The sequence below is a fragment of the Capricornis sumatraensis genome, chromosome X, assembly GCF_032405125.1.
Source record: "Capricornis sumatraensis isolate serow.1 chromosome X, serow.2, whole genome shotgun sequence".
Taxonomy (NCBI): Eukaryota; Metazoa; Chordata; class Mammalia; order Artiodactyla; family Bovidae; genus Capricornis; species Capricornis sumatraensis.
Window position 1 is genome coordinate 85,190,607 of NC_091092.1, and position 20,650 is coordinate 85,211,256.

At 42.6% G+C, this 20,650-nt stretch overlaps 1 protein-coding gene across 1 annotated transcript; it reads right to left on the minus strand.

Moving 5' to 3' along the window:
* Positions 1–276: 276 nt before the first annotated feature.
* Positions 277–1,287, minus strand: LOC138071783 (casein kinase I-like). The gene has a single exon (XM_068963203.1). It carries the CDS (start codon positions 1,285–1,287, stop codon positions 277–279), a length of 1,011 nt encoding a protein of 336 aa, XP_068819304.1.
* Between the last annotated feature and the right edge of the window lie 19,363 nt (positions 1,288–20,650).

Below are 20,650 nucleotides of genomic sequence, written 5' to 3' on the forward strand. Positions count from 1 at the left end.
ATTCTTCTGAAATGAGATCTCTCAAAGCAGTATAGTTCAAAATAAAAGATTTTAATTAAAATGGGCATAGGCACAATTTTCCCACCAATTTGTGTGTGTCAAGCATTTAGTGACCTTTTCCACTTGAAACAGCGAAACAGAAAACCGGATGCCATGTTTCACTAATTACAGAGCCTTTAACTCAGGAGACAAGACCTCTGCTGACCAGAGCCAGTTGACAGGGAACTGAACTTGCTGCTCAGTCTCCTGCTCTGTCTTTTGCTCCTTGATTCAAGTTTAAGGATGTTTCATTTCACTTTTGGTTTTGTCTCTTTTGCCTCTGGGGGTTTGGGCCTGCTGACCCTGCCCACTTGAAGAGGCAGCCTGCTGTTCTGCTTTCTGCTTTAACACTATCCAATCAAATGCATAGTCATGTTGATAATTCAGGGTCCTGAAAAGAACGCGGAATAGCTGCCTCAGGTACGTGTAATCCGGGGCTTCCTCAAAGGACAGCCCGCGACAATACTTTAAGTACATGGCAAATTCTACAGGAAATCCTTTACATAAAACATCAACAGGTGTGGTCATCTTCATTTCGCTAATCTTTTCACATTTTTGCTTCATTGTTGCACCCTTTACTCCTTGCCATGGCAGGCTGGCTCTGTTAAAATACATCAAAACATATCCTAATGATTCCATGTCATCTCGGCGACTCTGTTCCGTACCAAGATGGGCGTTGAGGCTAGCATAGAAAGGCGTGCCAGTGAAACCTTTACCGGATCTGTAGGGTATGTGTTGCCCTGTCTTCTTGTCTCTGTATCTCTTGGCCAAACCAAAATCAACAAGGAATAACTTCTTCCACTTCTGCCCAGTACCTATTAGGAAGTTATCTGGTTTAATGTCTCTGTGTATAAGATTCTTTGTATGCACATATTCGATTCTACTGATCATCTGATCAGCTAACATAAGTACAGTTTTCATTGTGAACCTTCTTGAACAGAAATTGAAGAGGTCTTCAAGGCTGGGTCCCAGAAGATCCATGACTAGCACATTATAGCCCATTTCCTGACCATACCACCGTATCTGGGGGACGCCAACCCCACCTTGAAGGATATTATAGCATTCCCTCTCGCGTAACAACTGGGGATGCCTCACATTCTGTGGTTCTAGTTTTACGGCTACCTCCTCATGGTTGGTGAGGTCTATCGCCAAATAAACGTGCCCAAAAGAGCCACACCCGATCGCCTGTACCAGTTTATATCTCCCTCCGACCAGGAAATCGGCCTCGGGTCCACTGCTGCTCGCCATCCTGAGAGACAAAGATGGGGGTGGGTTAAGCTCCGACACGTCTAAGGGGACGATGGACGCCCCTAGGGCTCGTCCACGGAGCAAGGCTGGGAAGGCAGGCAGGAGACAGAAAACGCTGGCTGTTTCTCAGCGTTACAGGGCCCAGAATCGGCCAAGGGGAATCTGACCACCGCTACTGTCAGGTTTCTTTTCATCAGGCCACAGACTGTTGAGGGGGTTCTTACCGTTAGCAGGCTGAGCCTCTGGCCTCTGGCGGCCGCAGCCTCGCCTTCGCAGCGACTTCGGGGGCTGGTTCAGGGGAGCCGTGAAGTTATGGCGGCGATACCGCTGCCGCCACTGCCGCGGGCTCCCGCCAGGAGGGGCCCCCGGTCACTCCGTCGACGCTGCCATCTTGTTCCAACGGCTGCAGCCAACGCAGAATGCCCCGCGTTCCAGGAAGGCGCTTCATGGCGCAGAGAACTCTGGGAAAGGAATCACGCGTGCTCTTAGAACCTTCAAGACAGATTATCTTCAGAGCCTTTCAAAGGCATCAGCCTGTCCTAGAAAAACAGATCTACTCCACATCCCGCATCTACTCAGGTCACACGTCTGAGCAGCTGTGACGTGGGGTTTCCTCCTCCAATGTCCATGGGCCCTCTCCTTGCTCCAGCTTGAAGATGACCTCTGGTTTGGGAACTTGGTTCCCTGTGAACAGGACCCGATACAGATTGGGTCCAGTTAATTGGGTTTCAGGGCCTTTCAACCACACTTCTATTTGCTCTTCAGGAAAGTAATCCCATTTCCCTGGGAATAGAGTAACAATCACAGAAGGGTAAAAGGACTGAAGTATCTCGGGCACATCAAAGATGACACCATTACACACTTCAGGTGCCCCAGAGCATTCAGCAGCTGAGAATGGAAGCAGCCTCTCTGAGGCCCCTGGCAGGTGCACGGGGCAGCTGTGCTTACTTACCCACTGCGCACAGGTGGCTGTAGGTCTCCAGTGTCACATCCTGGTCCAGGCACCTCTGTACAGGGTCCACAGGCTGCTACTCCTCCCTGCTGAGCTCCACACGGACGTCCTCGAATGACCCCTGTTACAATACAGTCCCATTCAAGGTGACATGGTCAGCACCGGGGGTTGGATGGAAGAGAACGAGGAAGTTAGTTGTCTTTCATGATTTTCGCCGTGATATGCTATGCTTATCAAATACCTAGTTATACCTAACATTGTGCAGGGTGAGAATATCTAAAGCTGTGAATTTCTCTTACTCATCATGTGTTAAATTCAATCAGTAACTCATTATTCAGAAATTAAGATTAAATTCGCTTTTCTAAATCTTCTAGTTCTTTTCGGAAATACCTAGAATTTATTTCTTAAACAGGTAGGTACCAGACATGCTAGGCTCTTTGGCCAGTGCTGTGTGCTAATTCGCTTCGGTCCTGTCCGACTCTTTGTAACCCCATGAACTGGAGCCCGCCAGGCTCCTCTGCCCGTGAGATTCTCCAGGCAAGAAAACTGGAGTGGGTTGCCCTTTCCTTCTCTGGGGGATCTTCTTGACCTGGGGATGGAACCCGAGTCTCCAGCATCGGCAGGAGGAATCTTTACCACTAGCGTCACCTGGAAAGCCTATCTGAGACCTCAGCAAAAACACAGTTATTCCTGTTTCTCCCACCAGTTTCTTTGAGGCAATCTAGACTTCTTCTATCAAGCACCTACAAATTTCTCCAGCCTCCACCCGCTGCCCAATTCCAAAGCCACTTCATCTCTTTTTAGGCGTTTCTTATTCTAGCACTCCACCCCCAAATACAGAAAGCTGTAGTTTCCTAGGACTGTTGTAACAAAGTATCACAAACCGTGTGACTCAGAACAATAAGAATTTCTTGCCTTGCAGTTCTGAGGGCCAGAAGTCTAAAATCAAGGCGTCAGCCAGGTCATGCTCTTGTTGAAGGTGCTAGGGAGGGGTGTGTTCCATGTCCCTCTCCTGGTTTCTGGTGGCCTCAGGCACCTCTTGTCCTACAGAAGCATCCCTCCAACCACACGGTCATCTACTCCTTGTGTGCCTCCACACGGTCTCTCTTGTGTGTTTGTGTGTCTCTGTGTCTACACTTCCCCTTTTTGTAAGAATGCCAGGCATATTGGAGTAGGGCCCACCTAACGACCTCGTTGTAGATTGATTACTTCTGGGAAGACCTGACAGGTTACTGCTGTGAGCCGTGTGCTACGCTGGGATTCGTGGTCTCTGGAGGAGAGACAGGAATTCGATCCAGGGCAAGAGACGAGGCCTGCCCACTAGAACCTTTTGGGTAACAGAATTTTATTAAAGTATGAGAGAGAGCGAGAGAGAGAAAGCTGCTGACACGGACATCAGAAAGGGGCAGAAAGAATGCCCCCTTGCTACTTTCTGGCAAGGTGTTTTATGTCTGTTAGCAAGCTTATTAATCAGATAAGAGTGTCACCTCAAGGCTGAGGGGGTTTCACCAAGGCCCTCTCCCACAATATGCGTTTTTGAGATAGGATGGCCCAAGGTGTGTCATCCCCCCGGCCATAAAACAATTGGCATGAATACTGGTTTCTTGAGCCATTATCAGCCCGAGGGTTGAGAAAAGAAAAAAAAAAAAGTTATTCCTAGGCAGAACCATTTTGAAGAAAGGCAGGTTGCAAAGCAAATACATGGTTTCATTAACATAGCTTAAGAAAAACTTTTCCATAAGAAAAACATATTGGTTAGCTCATGGTAGAGCTAGGTGTCATCAACACATAGAGAGAAGGAGAAAAAAAGCACCTGCCACTTACAGTTTATTGTCTCCTGCCGCTCTGAGACTTCTGGCCTTCCTCCCTGTTACCGTCTCAGGCCCTATTTTTAATTAAGGTCACATTCAGAAGTAGTGGGGGTTAGGACGTGGACACAATTTTACTCATAACAGAGTCCTCAAGAAGGAGGAAACAGACAGAACAGGCTCCATCTGGAAAGCAGGACTCCATCTTGGGCTGGACTGTGGACTTTGAGCTCTATGCCCAGTATCTATGGAAATGACATACCAACTGGAAAACCAGGCCCCCGGGATGGAAGAGCCCCAGGGCTCATACCTAGACTCTCTGCTGCCTGAAAGAATACCCTAATGATCTGTGTAACCGAATAGAATCATAAATTCTATGATGCTTATTGGGGTATGACCACAGGCCTATTGGCCTATTGACAGTTGTCCACTGTTAACTACCTAGGCTTAAGGCATATGAAGCACGGGTTAACTCTGAGTGTATCTTTCCTTTCCTTTCTTCAGACTAGTTTCAGGGAATTTGGGGAGGTGGGTTTGGGCACGTACACTTAAGGCATATAAGGTTTTCAGAAAAACTGGTCAGGGTCCTTGGCAAAGAGGAGACTCTGCCTTGGGGCCGCCGGTGTAATAAACTGCACTCCACTATCTGCATTGTCCTTCTGAACGAGTGTGTTTCCCAGAACGCGTGGCTACAACACTCATAGATTCACAGGGTAGCTGTGCACACCCAGTGAGATGAGGTGGCTGTGGTTTTCGGCATCATGTCCTGGTACAGGAACCTCTGAGCAGAGTCCAGGCCCTGCCACTCCTCTCTGCTGAAGTCCACGGTCATGTCCTCAAAGGACACTGACACCTGTAACAAACACCAAGGACACTGACCCCTGTAAACACAGCCCCATTTGGGGTGACCAGGTCAGCACAGGGGGATAAGGGAAAGTTAGGAAATTGTTTTTAGTGATTTTTACCGTAATACCCCATAGGCTATGCCTTTTAAAGGCCTACTTACATGTGATGTATAGAATAAAAATATCTCGTCATAAATTTCTGCCACCCATTGTACATAACAGTCTTTCATTTTTGAAAATAATGCTTTTAATTTGCTATCTATTTTATACATAGTAGTGTGTATACCTGACTCAGTTTGCTGTAGAGCAGAAACTAACACAGCAGTGCAAACCATCTATACTCCAATAATAAATAAATAAATAGTGTGATTGAAAGGGGGGAAAATGATAATTTTGTCCAGGATTTGAAGTTTGTTCTACTTTGTTGCTCATGTTCATGGGAAATTTGTGCTTTATTCCTTTTTGAAGGAGGCACGTATACTTTATTAAAATTTATTTATGTATATATCTTTGTCTGTGCTGGGGCTTTGTTCCTGTGCATGGGCTTTCTCTAGTTGTGGCAAGCAGGGGCTACCATCTAGATGTGGTGCGAGGGCGTCTCATTGCAGTGGCTTCTCTCGTTGCAGAACACAGGCTCTGGAGCACACAGGCTTCAGTGGTTGGGGAGCACAGGCTCAGCAGTTTGGCTCCCGGGCTCGAGAGTGCAGCCTCAGTAGTTTTAACGCACAGGGTCACTTGAACGAGCGGCCCCTGCCTTGACAAGCAGACTCTTAACCATTGGACCAGCAAGAAAACCCAGCATCTACACTTTTTTTTTTTTTTTTCTCAATTGACATAGCTCCCTCTACTGCTGCTTTCATTTAGTCTTCAAAAATACAGCATTTTCTCTTGACGCCTTCTTTCTGGGTCAATTTAACTTAATTCCATAGTTGTCGGAAAACGTACTCTGTCTGATTTCAACATATGGTCTATCTGGAAGAATGTTTCATGTGTCCCCAGAAAAGAATGTATGTTCAGCCAAGGATGGGTGCAGTGTTCTCTAATATATAAGTCAACTTGATTGAGTGTTGTTGAACTTTTATATCACTTTACTCACTTGTCTTCTACTTGTTCAACCAGTTCTTTGTCGACTTTTTGGTGAAAACTGAAACAGAGATGTTAGAAATTTATATTGCTATGCAAAGGAACTAGAATACACAAAGCAGGGATTAGCACGGAGGATTTCTATTATGGAATGTTAGGACTTACTGTAACGCTACAATAATTCAGACAGTGTGGTATGGATGTAAGTACAGACACAGATATTAATGAAACAGAATAGAGGGTCTAAAAAACAGATTTGCACACATATGGACAACTGTTTTATGAAAAAAGTGACAAAGTACTTCAATGGGGAAAAGGAAAGACTGTTTTAAAAATTGTGCTGGAACAAATGAATGAAGTCACTCAGTCGTGTCCGACTCTTTGCGACCCCATGGACTGTAGCCTACCAGGCTCCTCTGTCCATGGGATTTTCCAGGCAATGGTACTGGAGTGGATTGCCATTTCCTTCTCCAGCGGATCTTCCCAACCCAGGGATCGAACCTGGGTCTCCCGCATTGTAGACAGACGCTTTACCGTCTGAGCCACCAGGGAACAAATAGATAAACATTTTGGAGGAGAAAGCAAACCGTGATGCACACCGCACACCATATACAAAAGTTACCTTAAGTGTTCTCACCGCACACACAAACACACACACGCACACACAAAGTAACTCTGTGAGGTGAAGAATGTGCTGACAAACTTGATTGTGGTATGAAAACAGACATACAGATCAATGGGACAGATGAGAAAATCCAGAAATAAGCCCACACATTGATGGTCAATTGATTTTTACCGAAGGAGCCAAGAATATGAAAAGGGAAAGGACAGTCTCTTCAATTAACGGTTTGGCAAAATTGGACAGCCACATGCAATAGGATGAAACTGGAACACTCTCTTACACCACACATCAAAGTGAACGGAAAATGGATTAAAGACTTGACCGTAAGACCCCAAACCACACACCTTCTGAGGAAATCAAAGGTGGTAAGCTCCTAGACGTAACTGGTGGAGATAAATTCTTGGATTTGACACCAATATCAAAGGCAACAAAAGCAAAAATAAACGAGTGGGAATATACCAAACTAAAAAGTTTGTGCACAGCGATTGAGACCTTGCACAAAATGACAAGGCAGCTTACTGAATGGGAAAAATATTTGCAAATTGTATGTCTGAAATGCGGTTAAAATCCAAAGTATGTGGGGCTTCCCTGATGGTTCAGATGATAAGGAATCTGCCCGCAATGCAGGACACCATGCTTAGATCCCTGGGTGGGGAAGATACCCTGGAGAAGGAAATGGATTTAAGGAAATAGAATTTAAATCCATAGATTTAAAATGTGTGCATTGGGTTGACAACACTTCAACACACCGAGAGAGATAACCAGGCGTCATGTGCCATCTGGAGGGATGAATTAAAAAGCATTCAATACCACTTCTGTAGTATGTTTGCCCAAAAATCAAATCTGGTTTGATCAAGCCTCTAAAATTATCAGTTCATATGAACATAGAGACATGGGAACTACGAAATAACACCACAAGAATACAATTAGGAAATTCCCAAAGGTGGAACATAGTTCAGGGCAAATGGCCCAGTTGCTTCAACAAAAACATAGCCAGGGGTAGAGCCCATTACATCAGTTCCAGATTAAAAGGGACTTGAGAGATTATTGGGAGACTATTCTCCACAAATCTCATATTTCTGTGTATCTTTCAAGCAGACCGAAGATTGCCTTTTGTCCAAACTATCTTTTTGAATATTTCTATAGTGAACAGCCTCAAAAGGTAGAGTCTCCCTCTCCAGAGCAAAGGGCAAGTTATACTGGAAATTATGCTCAAGACATCTTTTCCTCAAGGCAAGGATCAGGCAGGCTTACCACCCTTTATGAAAGACTCGACGCCCGTAAGCTAGGAGTGCTTCTCCTATAATGGAGCCTACTGCACACGCAGGATTTATCTGGCCTTCTGCAACACCCTGTGGGGACTGAGGCTTAGGGAACTCATGGAAATGTTGATACTCTCAGTGCCACTAACGCTGTGGGTATTCAAGTGTTTGTCTCTGACCCAGGAGTCTCATGTTTTCCAACAGCAGCCATAACACCACGGCCAGCCACCCTGTTAGCTTTCACGGAGGAGAAAATATTAGACCCTATGCCTCAACTACGGAAGCCCACACACCTAGAGCCTGTTTTGGCAACAGAAGAAGACTCCACAGTAAGTCCGCACACAACAACGAAGAGATGCCCCTGCTCGCTAAAACTAGAGAAAAGCCTACACACCAATGAACACCCAGCACAGACAAAATTAATGAAATAAATAAATAAATAAACGGACCCATACCTGCCAACATCTTGACTTTAGCCCAATGGGAGCCATTTAGGTCTTCAGAACTACAAGACTAACATTTTCTGTGGTTTTAAGCCAACGAGTTTATGGCAGTGTGCTACAGGAATGATAGAAAACGGACAGAGGCAAATTCAGGAGATCTGAGAGAAGTCTCTGGAATCAGGAGTGGAAATGTTGATCCAATTGTATGGTCAATAAACGGTCCTCCACTTTACTGCCAGTCAGTGAGGAGGAACTGAAGAAGTTATTGCATGCAAAGTACCCTGAAGTAGGTTTAAAGACAGCTGCTTCGACAGTGTTACAGTTGGTCTTAACTCTTCCAGGTGGGGGACTTCCTCACCAAACTGTGGTCAGTCTCAAGTGTAACTTATTGTACACACTCTCAAGCCTCTTATTGCAACAACTAGTACAGGCATACCTCAGGGATATTGTGGGCATGGCAGACCACCGCAACAAAGTGAATATTGCAATAAAGTGAGACACAAAATTTTGGTTTCCCAATGCATGTAAAAGTAACCTTTATATCGTATTGTAGTCTACTAAGTGTTCAACAGCACTGTATCTTAAAAACAATGTAAATTAATTAATTAAAAAACTTTATTCTTTAAGGGCTCCACAGGTGGCTGAATGGTAAAGAATCCACCTGCCAGCAGAGGAGACCCAAAAGACGACGGCATGTCGATCCCTGCGTCAAGAAGATCCTCTGGAGGAGGAAATGGTAACCCTCTCCAGTGTTCTTGCCTGGAACATCGCATGTACGGAGGAGCCTGGCAGGTTACAGTTCATAGTGTTGCAAAGAGTCAAACACTTCTGAGCACAGCACAGCACTTATGCCTAAATGAGGCTAACCATCGTCTGAGTCTTAGGTGAGTCGTAATCATTTTGCTGATGGAGGGTCTTGCCTTGATGATGATGGCTACTGGTTGATCAGGATGGTTTTTGCTGAAGGTTGAGGTGGCTGTGGCAGTTTCCTAAAATGAGACACAAATGAAGTTTGCCTCACCGACTCTTCTTTTCACGAACGACTTCTCTGCAGCATCTGATACTCTTTTGTAAAATTTATTTTTGTATTGAAGGATGATTGCTTCACAGAATTTTGCTGTTTTCTGTGCTGACCTGCACTACCAAAAGAGTTCCTTAAGACAGAAGGCAAATGATACCAGATGGAAATCTACATCTACACAAAGGAATGAAGAGCATCAGAAATGGTAACTACATGGGTAAATATAAATATTGTTCTCATTGTTTGGATCTCTTTAAAAGATCATCAGCTGTTTAAAATTAGAATATCAATGAATCATGCCACGTATAATATACTCAGATTTAAATATATGACAACAATAGCACAAAACGTGGGAGGGGCATGGAAGTATGTTGTTGTAAGGTTCTTGAATTATACATAAGCTGGCATAATGTCACGACGTTAAATTGTAATAAGCGAATGATATCAACACTATAAATGCTAAAACAACCACTAAAATAAAACAAGGAAGTATTAAAGCTCTTAAACATAACAAAGAATACAAAATGGAAGCATAAACAATAATTAATTCAAAATAAGACAGAAATAAAGGGGGAAAGGACCAAGGAATTGATAGAACAAATAGAAAACCAATAGCCATATGGTAGATTTAAGCACAACCGCATCTGTAATCTTATTATATGTAAGTGGAAAATAGATTTTCAAGTGGGTAAAAAAAAAAAAGCAAGAAATCCACTTTAAATATAAAGACAAGATTAGGTTAAAAGTAGAAGGATGGCAAAAACATGTACCAGGCTTTGCCAGGGGAAAGGGATATTTAGGGAGTTCGGTATGGACAGGTACACACTGTTCTATTTAAAATAAATAATCAGTAAGGGCCTACTGTAGAGCACATGGAACTCTGCTCATTACGTGGCAGCTTGGATGGGAGGGGAGTTTGGGGGAGAATGGATACATGTATACGTATGGCTGAGTCCTTCCGCCATTCACTTGAAACTCAATACAAAATAAAAGGGATTTTTTAAAAAACTTTGAATTTCCATACAAATTTTAGAATCATCTTAGTCAATTTCTACAGAAAAGCATAGTGTACCATGCTAACACTAATCTGAAGAATCCAAACTAATCCTTAGTGCTTATGCATGTGATAATAGAGCTTCAAAATACATGAAGCAGAATTCAGGAAGCAATAAATATTTTTCTTATTATTTGGATCTCTTTAAAAGATAATCAACTGTTTAGAACTGCAAGAATTAGAGAAGTCAGCATTTATAATTGGAGATTTCAACAATACTCTAAGTAATTGATAGAAAAGTGGACAAAAAGTCAATAAAGATACATAAGATCTGATCAACACTATTAAGCAAGTTGGCCTAATCGGCTTTTATGGAACACTCCACTAAGTAACAGTAGAATACACATTCCTTTCCTTTCAAGCGCACACAGAACTTTTACAAAGCAGACTATAATCTTGCCCATAAAAATACATCTCAATAAGTATTAAGACGTTCAAGTTATACCAAGTACATTCTCTAGCCACAGTAGAACTGAGTTAGAAACCAATAGAAAGGTAATTTCAAAATCCCTAAGTAACTGAAAACTGAATTAACACACATCTAGATAACCCATGCATTAAAGAATAAATCAAAAGGGAAATTTAAAAAGTATTTTGAACTAGATGAAAATGAAAACACAATGTATTAAGTGTTGTTAGGGACTTCCCTGGTGGTACAGTAGATAGGAATCTGCCTGTCAATGTAGGGGAAATGGGTTCAGTTTCTAGTCTGGGAGGATTCCACATGCCCCAGAGCAGCTAAGACCATGTGCCACAACTCCTGAGCCCATGCTCTAGAGCCGGTGTGCCTCAACCACTAAGGCCTGCTCACCGGGAGCCTGTGCTCAGCAACAAGAAGCCATCGCAATGCGAGGCCCATGCACCGCAGCTAAGAGTAGTCCGCACTCGCTGCAACTAGAGAAAGTCAGTACACTAATTAAAAAAACAAACAAACAAACAAAACTCAGTATACTAGGAATAGAAGGGGATGTCCCCAACTTGGTAAAGGGCATCTATGAAAAACCTATAGCTAACATCATATTTAAGGGTGAAAAATGGAATGTTTTCCCCCTTAGGATCAAGAACAAGTCAAGGATGTCCTCTTGGCACGTGTATTCAGCATTGTATTAGAGATGCTAGCCAGTGCAGCAAGAACAAAAACGAAAGAAAATGCATGCAGATTAGAAAGGGTGAAGTAAAACATGATTGTCTCCATTGAAAATCCTTATGGAATCTATTTATTTAAAAGCTACTCAAATTAATAAATAAGCTTAGTAAGGTTTCGAGACTCACAGTCAATTTATCAAAAATTGATTGCATTTCTATATACTTATTATAATACCATTTATAACTGCATTAAAAATATCAAATACTTATGGAGAAACCTGACAAGAGCCATGTAAGATTTATATACTGAAAACAGAAAACTTGCTGAGAGAACTTAGGGAATCCAAAGACTCTTAAAGATGTAAATAAATGGAGAGATGTATACTGTGTTCATGGATCCGCAAACACAGTATTGTTAAGATGTCAGTTCATCCCCAACTGATCTAGGCATTTAGCACATTGCCAATCATAGCGCCACCAAGCCTTTCTTGTCGAAATTGACTAAGATGACTCTAAAATTTAAATGGAAATTCAAAGGACCCAAATAGCCTAAACAGCTTTGAATAAAGAGACAGAGTTTTGCCTGACTTACACTCCCCGACTTTAAGACTTATTATTCAGTTCAGTTCAGTCTCTCAGTCGTGTCTGACTCTTTGTGATCCCATGGACTGCAGCACGCCAGGCCTCCCTGTCCATCACCAACTCCTGGAGTACACTCAAAGTTACGTCCATTGAGTCAGTGATGCCATCCAACCGTCTCATCTTCTGTCGTCCCCTTCTCCTCCTGCCTTCAATCTTTCCCAGCATCAGGTTCTTTTCAAATGGGTCAGCTCTTTGCATCAGGTGGTCAAAGTATTGGAGTTTCCACTTCAACATCAGTCCTTCCAATGAATATTCAGGATTAATTTCCTTTATGATGGACTGGTTGAATCTCCATGCAGTCCAAGGGACTCTCAAGAGTCTTCTCCAACAACACAGTTCAAAAGCATCAATTCTTTGGTGCTCAGCTTTCTTTATAGTCCAACTCTCACATCCATACATGACCACTGGGAAAACAATAGCCTTAACTAGATAGGCTTTTGTTGGCAAAGTAATGTCTCTGCTTTTGAATATGCTGTCTAGGTTAGTCATAACTTTTCTTCCAAGGAGTAAGTGTCTTTTAATTTCATGGCTGTAGTCACCATCTGCAGTGATTTTGAAGCCCCCCAAAATAGTCTCTCACTGTTTCCACTGCTTCCCCATCTATTTGCCATGAAGTGATGGGACTGGATACCATGATCTTAGTTTTCTGAATGTTGAGCTTTAAGCCAACTTTTTCCACTCTCCTCGTTCACTTTCATCAAGAGGCTCTTTAGTTCTTCTTCACTTTTTGCCTTAAGGGTGGTGTCATCTGCATATCTGAGGTTATTGATATTTCTCCCAGCAATCTTGATTACAGCTGGTGCTTCCTCCAGCCCAATGTTTCTCATGATGTATAACTCTCATGAAGACTTATTATAAAGGTGCAGTAATAAAGACAGGGGTTTCCCTTGTAGCTCAGTCGGTAAGAATCTTCCTGCCATGCTGGAGACCTGGATTCAATTCCTGGGTCAGGAAGATCCCCTGGAGAAGGAAATACTGGCAACTCACTCCAGTATTCTTGCCTGGAGAGTCCCATGGACAGAGGAGCCTGGCAGGCTACAATCCGTGGGGTCGCAAGACAGTGCAATATTGGGATCAAGACACATAAGTAGACGGTGGATAAATAGCCCCATATATATATGCTAACTTTTGACAAAGATGCAAAAGTACTGTGTTGTATTTTCTGTCCATTTTGTACTCTTCTGTCCAAAAGGTACATTCTTTTCAAAAATTGGAAATGCATGTACAAAAAAATTACATGAACTTGGATCTATATATCATACGATATATGAATATTAGCTCAAAATGAATCATTGGCCTAAGTGTAAAATTATAAAACTTCTACAAGAAAACATAAGGGAAATTATTTGTGACCTTGAGTTAGGCAAAGAGTTGTTAGGTATGACACCAAAAATTATGGTCCATTAAAGGAACAAATTGATAGTTTCTGGTTCATAAAATAAACTTCTGTTTTTCAGAAGACAAGTTACAGACTAGGAGAAACTGTTTGCAAAGTACATTAATGATAAAGGGCTTGTATCCAGAATATATGACAGTCTCTCAAAAATGCTACAAATAAGAAAACTACCTACCAAATTAATGGCCAAAGAGTATGCACAGATGCTTTATCAAAGATTATATACAGATAGCAAAGAAACACATGAAAAGATGTGCACAAGTCCTCTCCCCACTTTTCTTCCCTGAGGACAACCAATATTAATCATTTTTTGCTTTCTTTCCAGAAATATTTCTTTACAAATAATACTTTTAGATTGCCTGGTATATGATTACTTTCCATCCTATATCTATGAAAAATCTTTAAGAACAGAGAAATAATATTTTATTCTTAAATTTTCTCATGCAAAAATGGAGAAACCAAGTCAAGTACTGACATTAATAGTTTTGTGGAGACGTTTCAGTGGGTTTTGTTTAAATTGTGTAAAAAAGAGTTCAAAGAAACAGATCATTGATATGAATCAGTCATGGGTTTTCCATGTGTTCCCCATCCTGAACCCCCTTCACACCTCCCTCCCCATCCCATCCCTCTGGGTCATCCCAGTGCACCAGTCCTGAGTGCCTGTATCATGCATCGAACCTGGACTGGCGATCTGTTTCACATATGATAATATACATGTTTCAATGCTATCCTCTCAGATCATCCCACCCTTGCCTTCACCCAGAGTCCAAAAGACTGTTCTATACATCTCTTTCTCTTTTTCTGTCTCTCATATAGGGTTATCATTACCATCTTTCTGAATTCCATATATATGCGTTAGTATACTGTATTGGTGTTTTTCTTTCTGGCTTACTTCACTCTGTATAATAGGCTCCAGTTTCATCCACCTCATTAGAAGTGATTCAAATATATTCTTTTTAATGGCTATATTTTTTAATGGTAATATTCCATTGTGTATATGTACCACTGCTTTCTTGTCCATTCTTTGCTCATGCACATCTAGGTTGCTTCCATGTCCTGGCTATTATAAACAGTGCTGCAATGAACATTGGGGTACACGTGTCTCTTTCAATTCTGCTTTCCTCAGTGTGTATGCCCAGCAGTGGGATTGCTGGGTCATATGGCAGTTCTATTTCCAGTTTTTTTAAGGAATCTCCACAGTGTTCTCCATAGTGGCTGTACTAGTTTGCATTCCCACCAATAGTGTAGGAGGGTTTTCAAAAAGTGTCAAAAAGTTATGACACTGAAAGATAAACTCCCCAGGTCAGTAGGTACCCAGTATGCTACTGGAGAAGCGTGGAGAAACAACTCCAGAATGAATGAAGAGTTGGAGCCAAAGCGAAAACAACACCCAATTTTCATGTGACTGGTGATGGAAGTAAAGTCTGATGCTGTAAAGAACAATATTTCATAGGAAACTGGAATGTTAGGTCCATGAATCAAAGTGAATTGGAAGTGGTCAAACAAGAGATGGCAAGAGTGAACATTGACATTTCAGGAATCAGTGAACTACAATGGACCAGAATGGGCAAATTTAATTCAGATGACCATTATATCTACTACTGTGCATAAAAATCTGTTAGAAGAAATGGAGTAGTCCTCATAGCCAACAAAATTTTCAGATATGTAGTATTTGGGTGCAATCTCAAAAATGACAGAATGATCTCTGTTCGTTTCCAAGGCAAACCATTTAATATCACAGTAATCCAAGTCTGTGCCCTAACCACTAATGCTGAAGAAGCGGAATTTGAATGGCTCTACGATGACCTACAAGACCTTCTAGAACTAACACCAAAGAAAGATGTCCTTTTCATCATAGGGGACTAGAAGGCAAAAGTAGAAAGTCAAGAGATACCTGGAGTAACAGCAAGTTTTTGCCAAGAGAATGCACTGGTCATAGCAAACACCCTCTTCCAACAATGCAAGAGACAACTCTATACATGGAATGGACATCACCAGATGGTCAATACTGAAATCAGAGTGATTATATTCTTTGCAACTGAAGATGGAAAAGCTCTATACAGTCAGTAAAAACATGAGTGGGAGCTGACTGTGGCCCAGACCATGAACTCCTTATTGCAAAATTCAGACTTAAACTAAAGAAAGTAGGGAAAACCACTAGGCCATTCAGATATGACCTAAATTAAATCCCTATGATTATACAGTGGGAGTGACAAAATAGATTCAAGGGATTAGATCTGATAGACAGAATGCCTAAATAACTATGGATGGAGGTTCTTAACATTGTACAGGATGAAGTGATAAAAATGATCCCCAAGAAAAGAAATGCAAAAAGGCAAAATAGTTGTCTGAGGGGGCCTTACAAACAGCTGAAAAAAGAAGCTAAAGGCAAAGTAGAAAAGGAAAGATATACCCATCTGAATGCAGAGCTCAAAATGATAGCAAGGAAAGATAAGAAAGCATTCCTAAGAGATCAGTGCAAAGAAATATAGGAAAACAACAGAATGGGAAAGACTAGAGATCACTTCAAGAAAATTAGAGATACCAAAGAGACATTTCATGCAAAGATGGATAAAATAAAGGACAGAAACAGTACAGACCTAACAGAAGCAGAAGATATTAAGAAGAGTTGGCAAGAATACACAGAACTACACAAAAATATCTTAATGATACAATGGTGTGATCACTCACCTAGATTCAGACATTGTGGAGTTCAAAGTCAAGTGGGCCTTAGGAAGCATAACTATGAACAAAGCTAGTGGAGGTGATGGAATTGCAGCTCAGCTATTTCAAGTCTTAAAAGATGATGCTGTTCAACTGCTGCACTCAATATGCCAACAAATTTGGAAAACTCCACAGTGGCCACAGGACTGGAAGAGGTCAGTTTTCATTCCAATCCCAAAGAAAGGCAATGCCAAAGAATGTTCTCACACTAGCAAAGTAATGCTCAAAATTCTTCAAGATAGGCTTCAACAGTATGCCAACCGAGAACTTCCAGTGGTTCAAACTGGATTTAGAAAAGGCAGAGGAACCCGAGATCAAATTGCCAACATCTGCTAGATCATAGAAAAAGCAAGAGGATTCCAGAAAAAACATCTACTACTGCTTCATTGACTGTGCTAAAACCTTTGACTATGTGGATCACAACAAACTGTGGAAAATTCTTAAACAGATGGGAATACCAGATGGGAATATCACCTGTCTCCTGAGAAATCTGTATGCAGGTCAAGAAGCAACAGTTATAACCAAGCATGGAACAATGGACTGGTTCCAAATTGGGAAAGATGTACATTAAGGCTGTATATTGTCAGTCTGCTTATTTAACTTCTATGCAGAGTACATCATGCGAAATGCCTAGCTAGGTGAAGCACAAACTGGAATCAAGACTGCAAGGAGAAATATCAACAACCTTAGATATGCATATGACATCACAGTTATGGCAGAAAGTGAAGAGGAACTAGACAGACTCTTGATGAAAGTGGAAGGGGAGAGTGAAAAACCTGGCTTAAAACTCAAGATTCAAAAAACAAAGATCATGGCCTCCAGTCCCATCACTTCATGGCAAGTAGATGTGGGAACCATGGAAACTGACAAAATTTATTATCTTGGGCTCTGAAATCACTACAAATGCTGACCGCAGCCATGAAATTAAAAGACCTTCTCCTTGGCAGGAAAGCTATGACCAACCTAGACAGCATATTAAAAAGCAGAGACATTACTTTGCCAATGAAGGTCCACATAGTCAAAGCTAATGGTTTTTCTAGTAGTCATGTATGGATATGGGAGTTTGACCATACAGAGGGCTGAACGCCAGAGAATTGATGCTTTTGAACTGTGGTGTTGAAGACTCTTGAGAATGCCTTGCACTTCAAGGAAATCAAACCAGTCAATCCTAAAGGAAATCAACCCTCAATATTTATTGGAAGGACTGATGCTAAAGCTGAAGCTCCAAAACTTTGGCTCCCTGATTCGAAGCACTGACTCATTAGAAAAGACCCTGATGCTGGGCAAGATTTAAGGCAGGAGGAGAAGGGGACAACAGAGGATGAGATGTTTGGATGGTGTCACCACCTCGATGAACATGAGTTTGAACAAGCTCCAGGAGATGATGAAGGACAGGGAAGCCTGGTGTGCTGCAGTCCATGGGGTCTCAAAGGGTCAGACATGACTGAGAGGGTGAACAACAACAAGTTAAGAAGAAGGAAAGAAAGGAGTATGATCAAGCATGGAGAAAGGAGGAAGAAGTTAGGCAGGGGTATAGAAAAGGAGGTGATCAGCGGGAAGGATGGAAGACTAGAAAGAGATCAAACAGGAAGGAGGGGAAGGATGGAAGGGAGGTCTGACAGGGAGAATTAGATGAATGGAGGTTGATAAAACATGGAGGAGGTGAGGAATGAGGCCAGGACAGTGAGATGGATGGGGGCTGATCAAACAAGGAAGAATAAGGGATTTTGGAGGTGAGAAGCAGGGAGACGATGACTGGGGATGTGAGGTAGGGAGAATAAGAATGAAGGGAAGTCAGAAAGTCAAAACAGAGGAATTGAGGATGGCCTTTTGGGGATGATTGGGGGTGGAATGTCAGGCAGGGGGTGGGAAAAGAGAGTAGATGGGCAAGCAAGGAGACAGGAGGAACAGGGAATGGTTATACAGTGAGGAGCAGAGGAATGGAGGCTAGACAGGCGGAAAGAGAGACATATTGGGGGGTGTGGTAAGGCAAGGAGGTTATCAATAAAGAAACAGCAGCCAGGCAGACAGAAAAGTGAGACTAGAAGATGATTGAGCAGTAAGAAGAGGGGAATGTAGGGGAGGTCAGGAAGAAAGGAAGGGACCCGCAGAGGTTAGCCAGAAGGTATGAAGGCATTCAGGCAGAAGGAAGAAGGAATAGGAGATATTTCAAGCATGGAGAACCAGAGGAAGAAGGTGTGATAGGGAGGTGAGGAATGGAAGTTCATGAGGGAGAAAAGGACAACCCTTGCCTTGGGGTCCCTTGAGTGCTCAGGGCATAACACCTGGAATTGCTTGCACTACCTCTTATTATTAGGAAGGTGGTCCCACCCGGAACCCTGCCCACACCTTGTCACCAACCCCAGCCAAGTGAGCTTCCTGGTGTCTATCCCACCAAACCCACCCACATGCTGCCCTTGATCTTGCCCACCCTGCTCCTGCTCCTGTCCACATCATGCCTTTGAAGCTTCAGCTTCATCATCAGTCCTTCCAATGAATATTCAGGGATGATTTCCTTTAGAATTCACTGGTTTGATCTCCTTGCAGTCCAAGGGACTCTCAAGAGCCCTCTCCAGCACCAATATTTACCAGAAAAGGCAAGCATAATTAGCCTGAGGGCAACTTATTGAAGCTGGTGGTTCACCAGGTTCTACGTCCAAGATTCCCTCAATCAGTTGACTTTGAGCCTTTTTCCTATTATTCCCTAGCCGAGGGTTTCGTCCTAGGCTTTCCTGATTCCCTTGTTCCTGCAGGGTCTGCATTCTCAGGAATCTCTTTCTCCAGTCTCTTCCAGTGTCTTGGCGTAATGTAATAATGACATACAGTTTTCCCATCTACCTTGGCTCCCTTCACATGTTGTCCAGAGTAGGGCTTCTTCCCTCAGAAAATAGTTGTAACCAAGTGGCTAACACAGTGATATTTAACTGCTTCTTTTCTCCTTCTTCTTTCTCTACATTGTCCCCAAATTGAGCAGCTCCTGCTAGGTTTTATGTAGTATTCGGTCCTGCTGCTGCTGCTGCTGCTAAGTCGCTTCAGTCATGTCCGGCTCTGTGTGACCCCACAGATGGCAGCCCATGAGGCTCCCCCGTCCCTGGGATTCTCCAGGAAAGAACACTGGAATGGGTTGCCATTTCCTTCTCCAAGGTTGACACAAAGTAAATAAGACCAGTGGGTGATTTTGACCTACCCCTGGATCCATGATGGTAAATTTTGGGAAGCCTCAACAAACTGCCAATGGAAATCAACTGGGAAATCACTAGTCTTCTGGATACACTGCTGTGATTTCTCCCAGCTCACTTTTCTTAGAAGGACTTCAGCTATGGCCATTTGCAGGCCCTCTCAGTGGGTCCCTCAAGCATTTAGTTCTTCCATTATGTGGGAGGTGGCATAGAGTCAGAGTCTTTTTTTTTCTTTTTTTAAAGTAATTAATTTATTTTAATTGGAAGATAACTACTTTACAATATTGTAGTGGATTTTGCATACACAGACACATTATTTTGGCCACATTGCCCCTGATGTGGTAGGTCACATTCCGGTCCTGACATGCCTGCTCCATCAAACAACCAAAGCTGCTGCTTGCAGAATTCTCTGCAACTACCATTGCACATATGAAGGGCTGTAAACTGAAAACACATGCCAGGTACTTGCACAAGCTTCTTTGGTCTTCCCTGGGCTCAGGAAAAGGAGCCCTCAGTGAACAATGTAGGGGAGTTGAACAGCATGTAGAGTTGTACTGTTTCAACCCTGGGTAGCTACGTGATGGCATCTGCTTTATTGGCAAAGTGGTTAGGGAAGGCTAGCTGTCTTCAGGAAAAATGTAGAATTAGATGACTCCTGGGTTTCCTTTCCCAGTTATTCCTTAATAATATTGCTTTATCATCTCTGCTTTCCCAGCTGTATAGTTTGGGGATAAGAAAATATTCTTGGAAGTCAAAATCTAGGCTATGCATGAAATGGAATCAGAGCTAGGGCATGACAAACACACACCTCACACAGGGAGATAATTCATTACTGTCTCCTTGTCCTTCTTTGCAGGGAAATCTACTGATTAACCACCCGTCTTGAAGATCATAGCTTCGCCCTTACTAGGAGTCCGATTGAGGCGTGAAGATGAAGAGCTGCCATGGAAAGGGAGCAAAAGGAGGGGAGACAGCAGAGAAAGGAGGAGGAGGGTTTGGAGAAAGAGAAAGAGACTTTAATTCTTGCATTTCCTCTTCCATTTTGTTCCATCTTCCCAAATGATTTTTTACCTTCTTCTTAGGATGATATGCATCCTGTAAACATTAGTAATTCCTTTGCTGGGAATGAAGGTGAAATTTTAGTCACTCAGTCATGTCCAACTCTTTGCAACAATATGGACAGTTGCCAGCCAGTCTCCTCTGTCCGTGGGATTCTCCAGGCAAGAATACTGGAGTGGGTTGCCAT

Bases quoted from the DNA above. Each gene is read 5' to 3' on its own strand.
- LOC138071783 (XM_068963203.1), bottom strand. From the start codon at position 1,287: ATGGCGAGCAGCAGTGGACCCGAGGCCGATTTCCTGGTCGGAGGGAGA.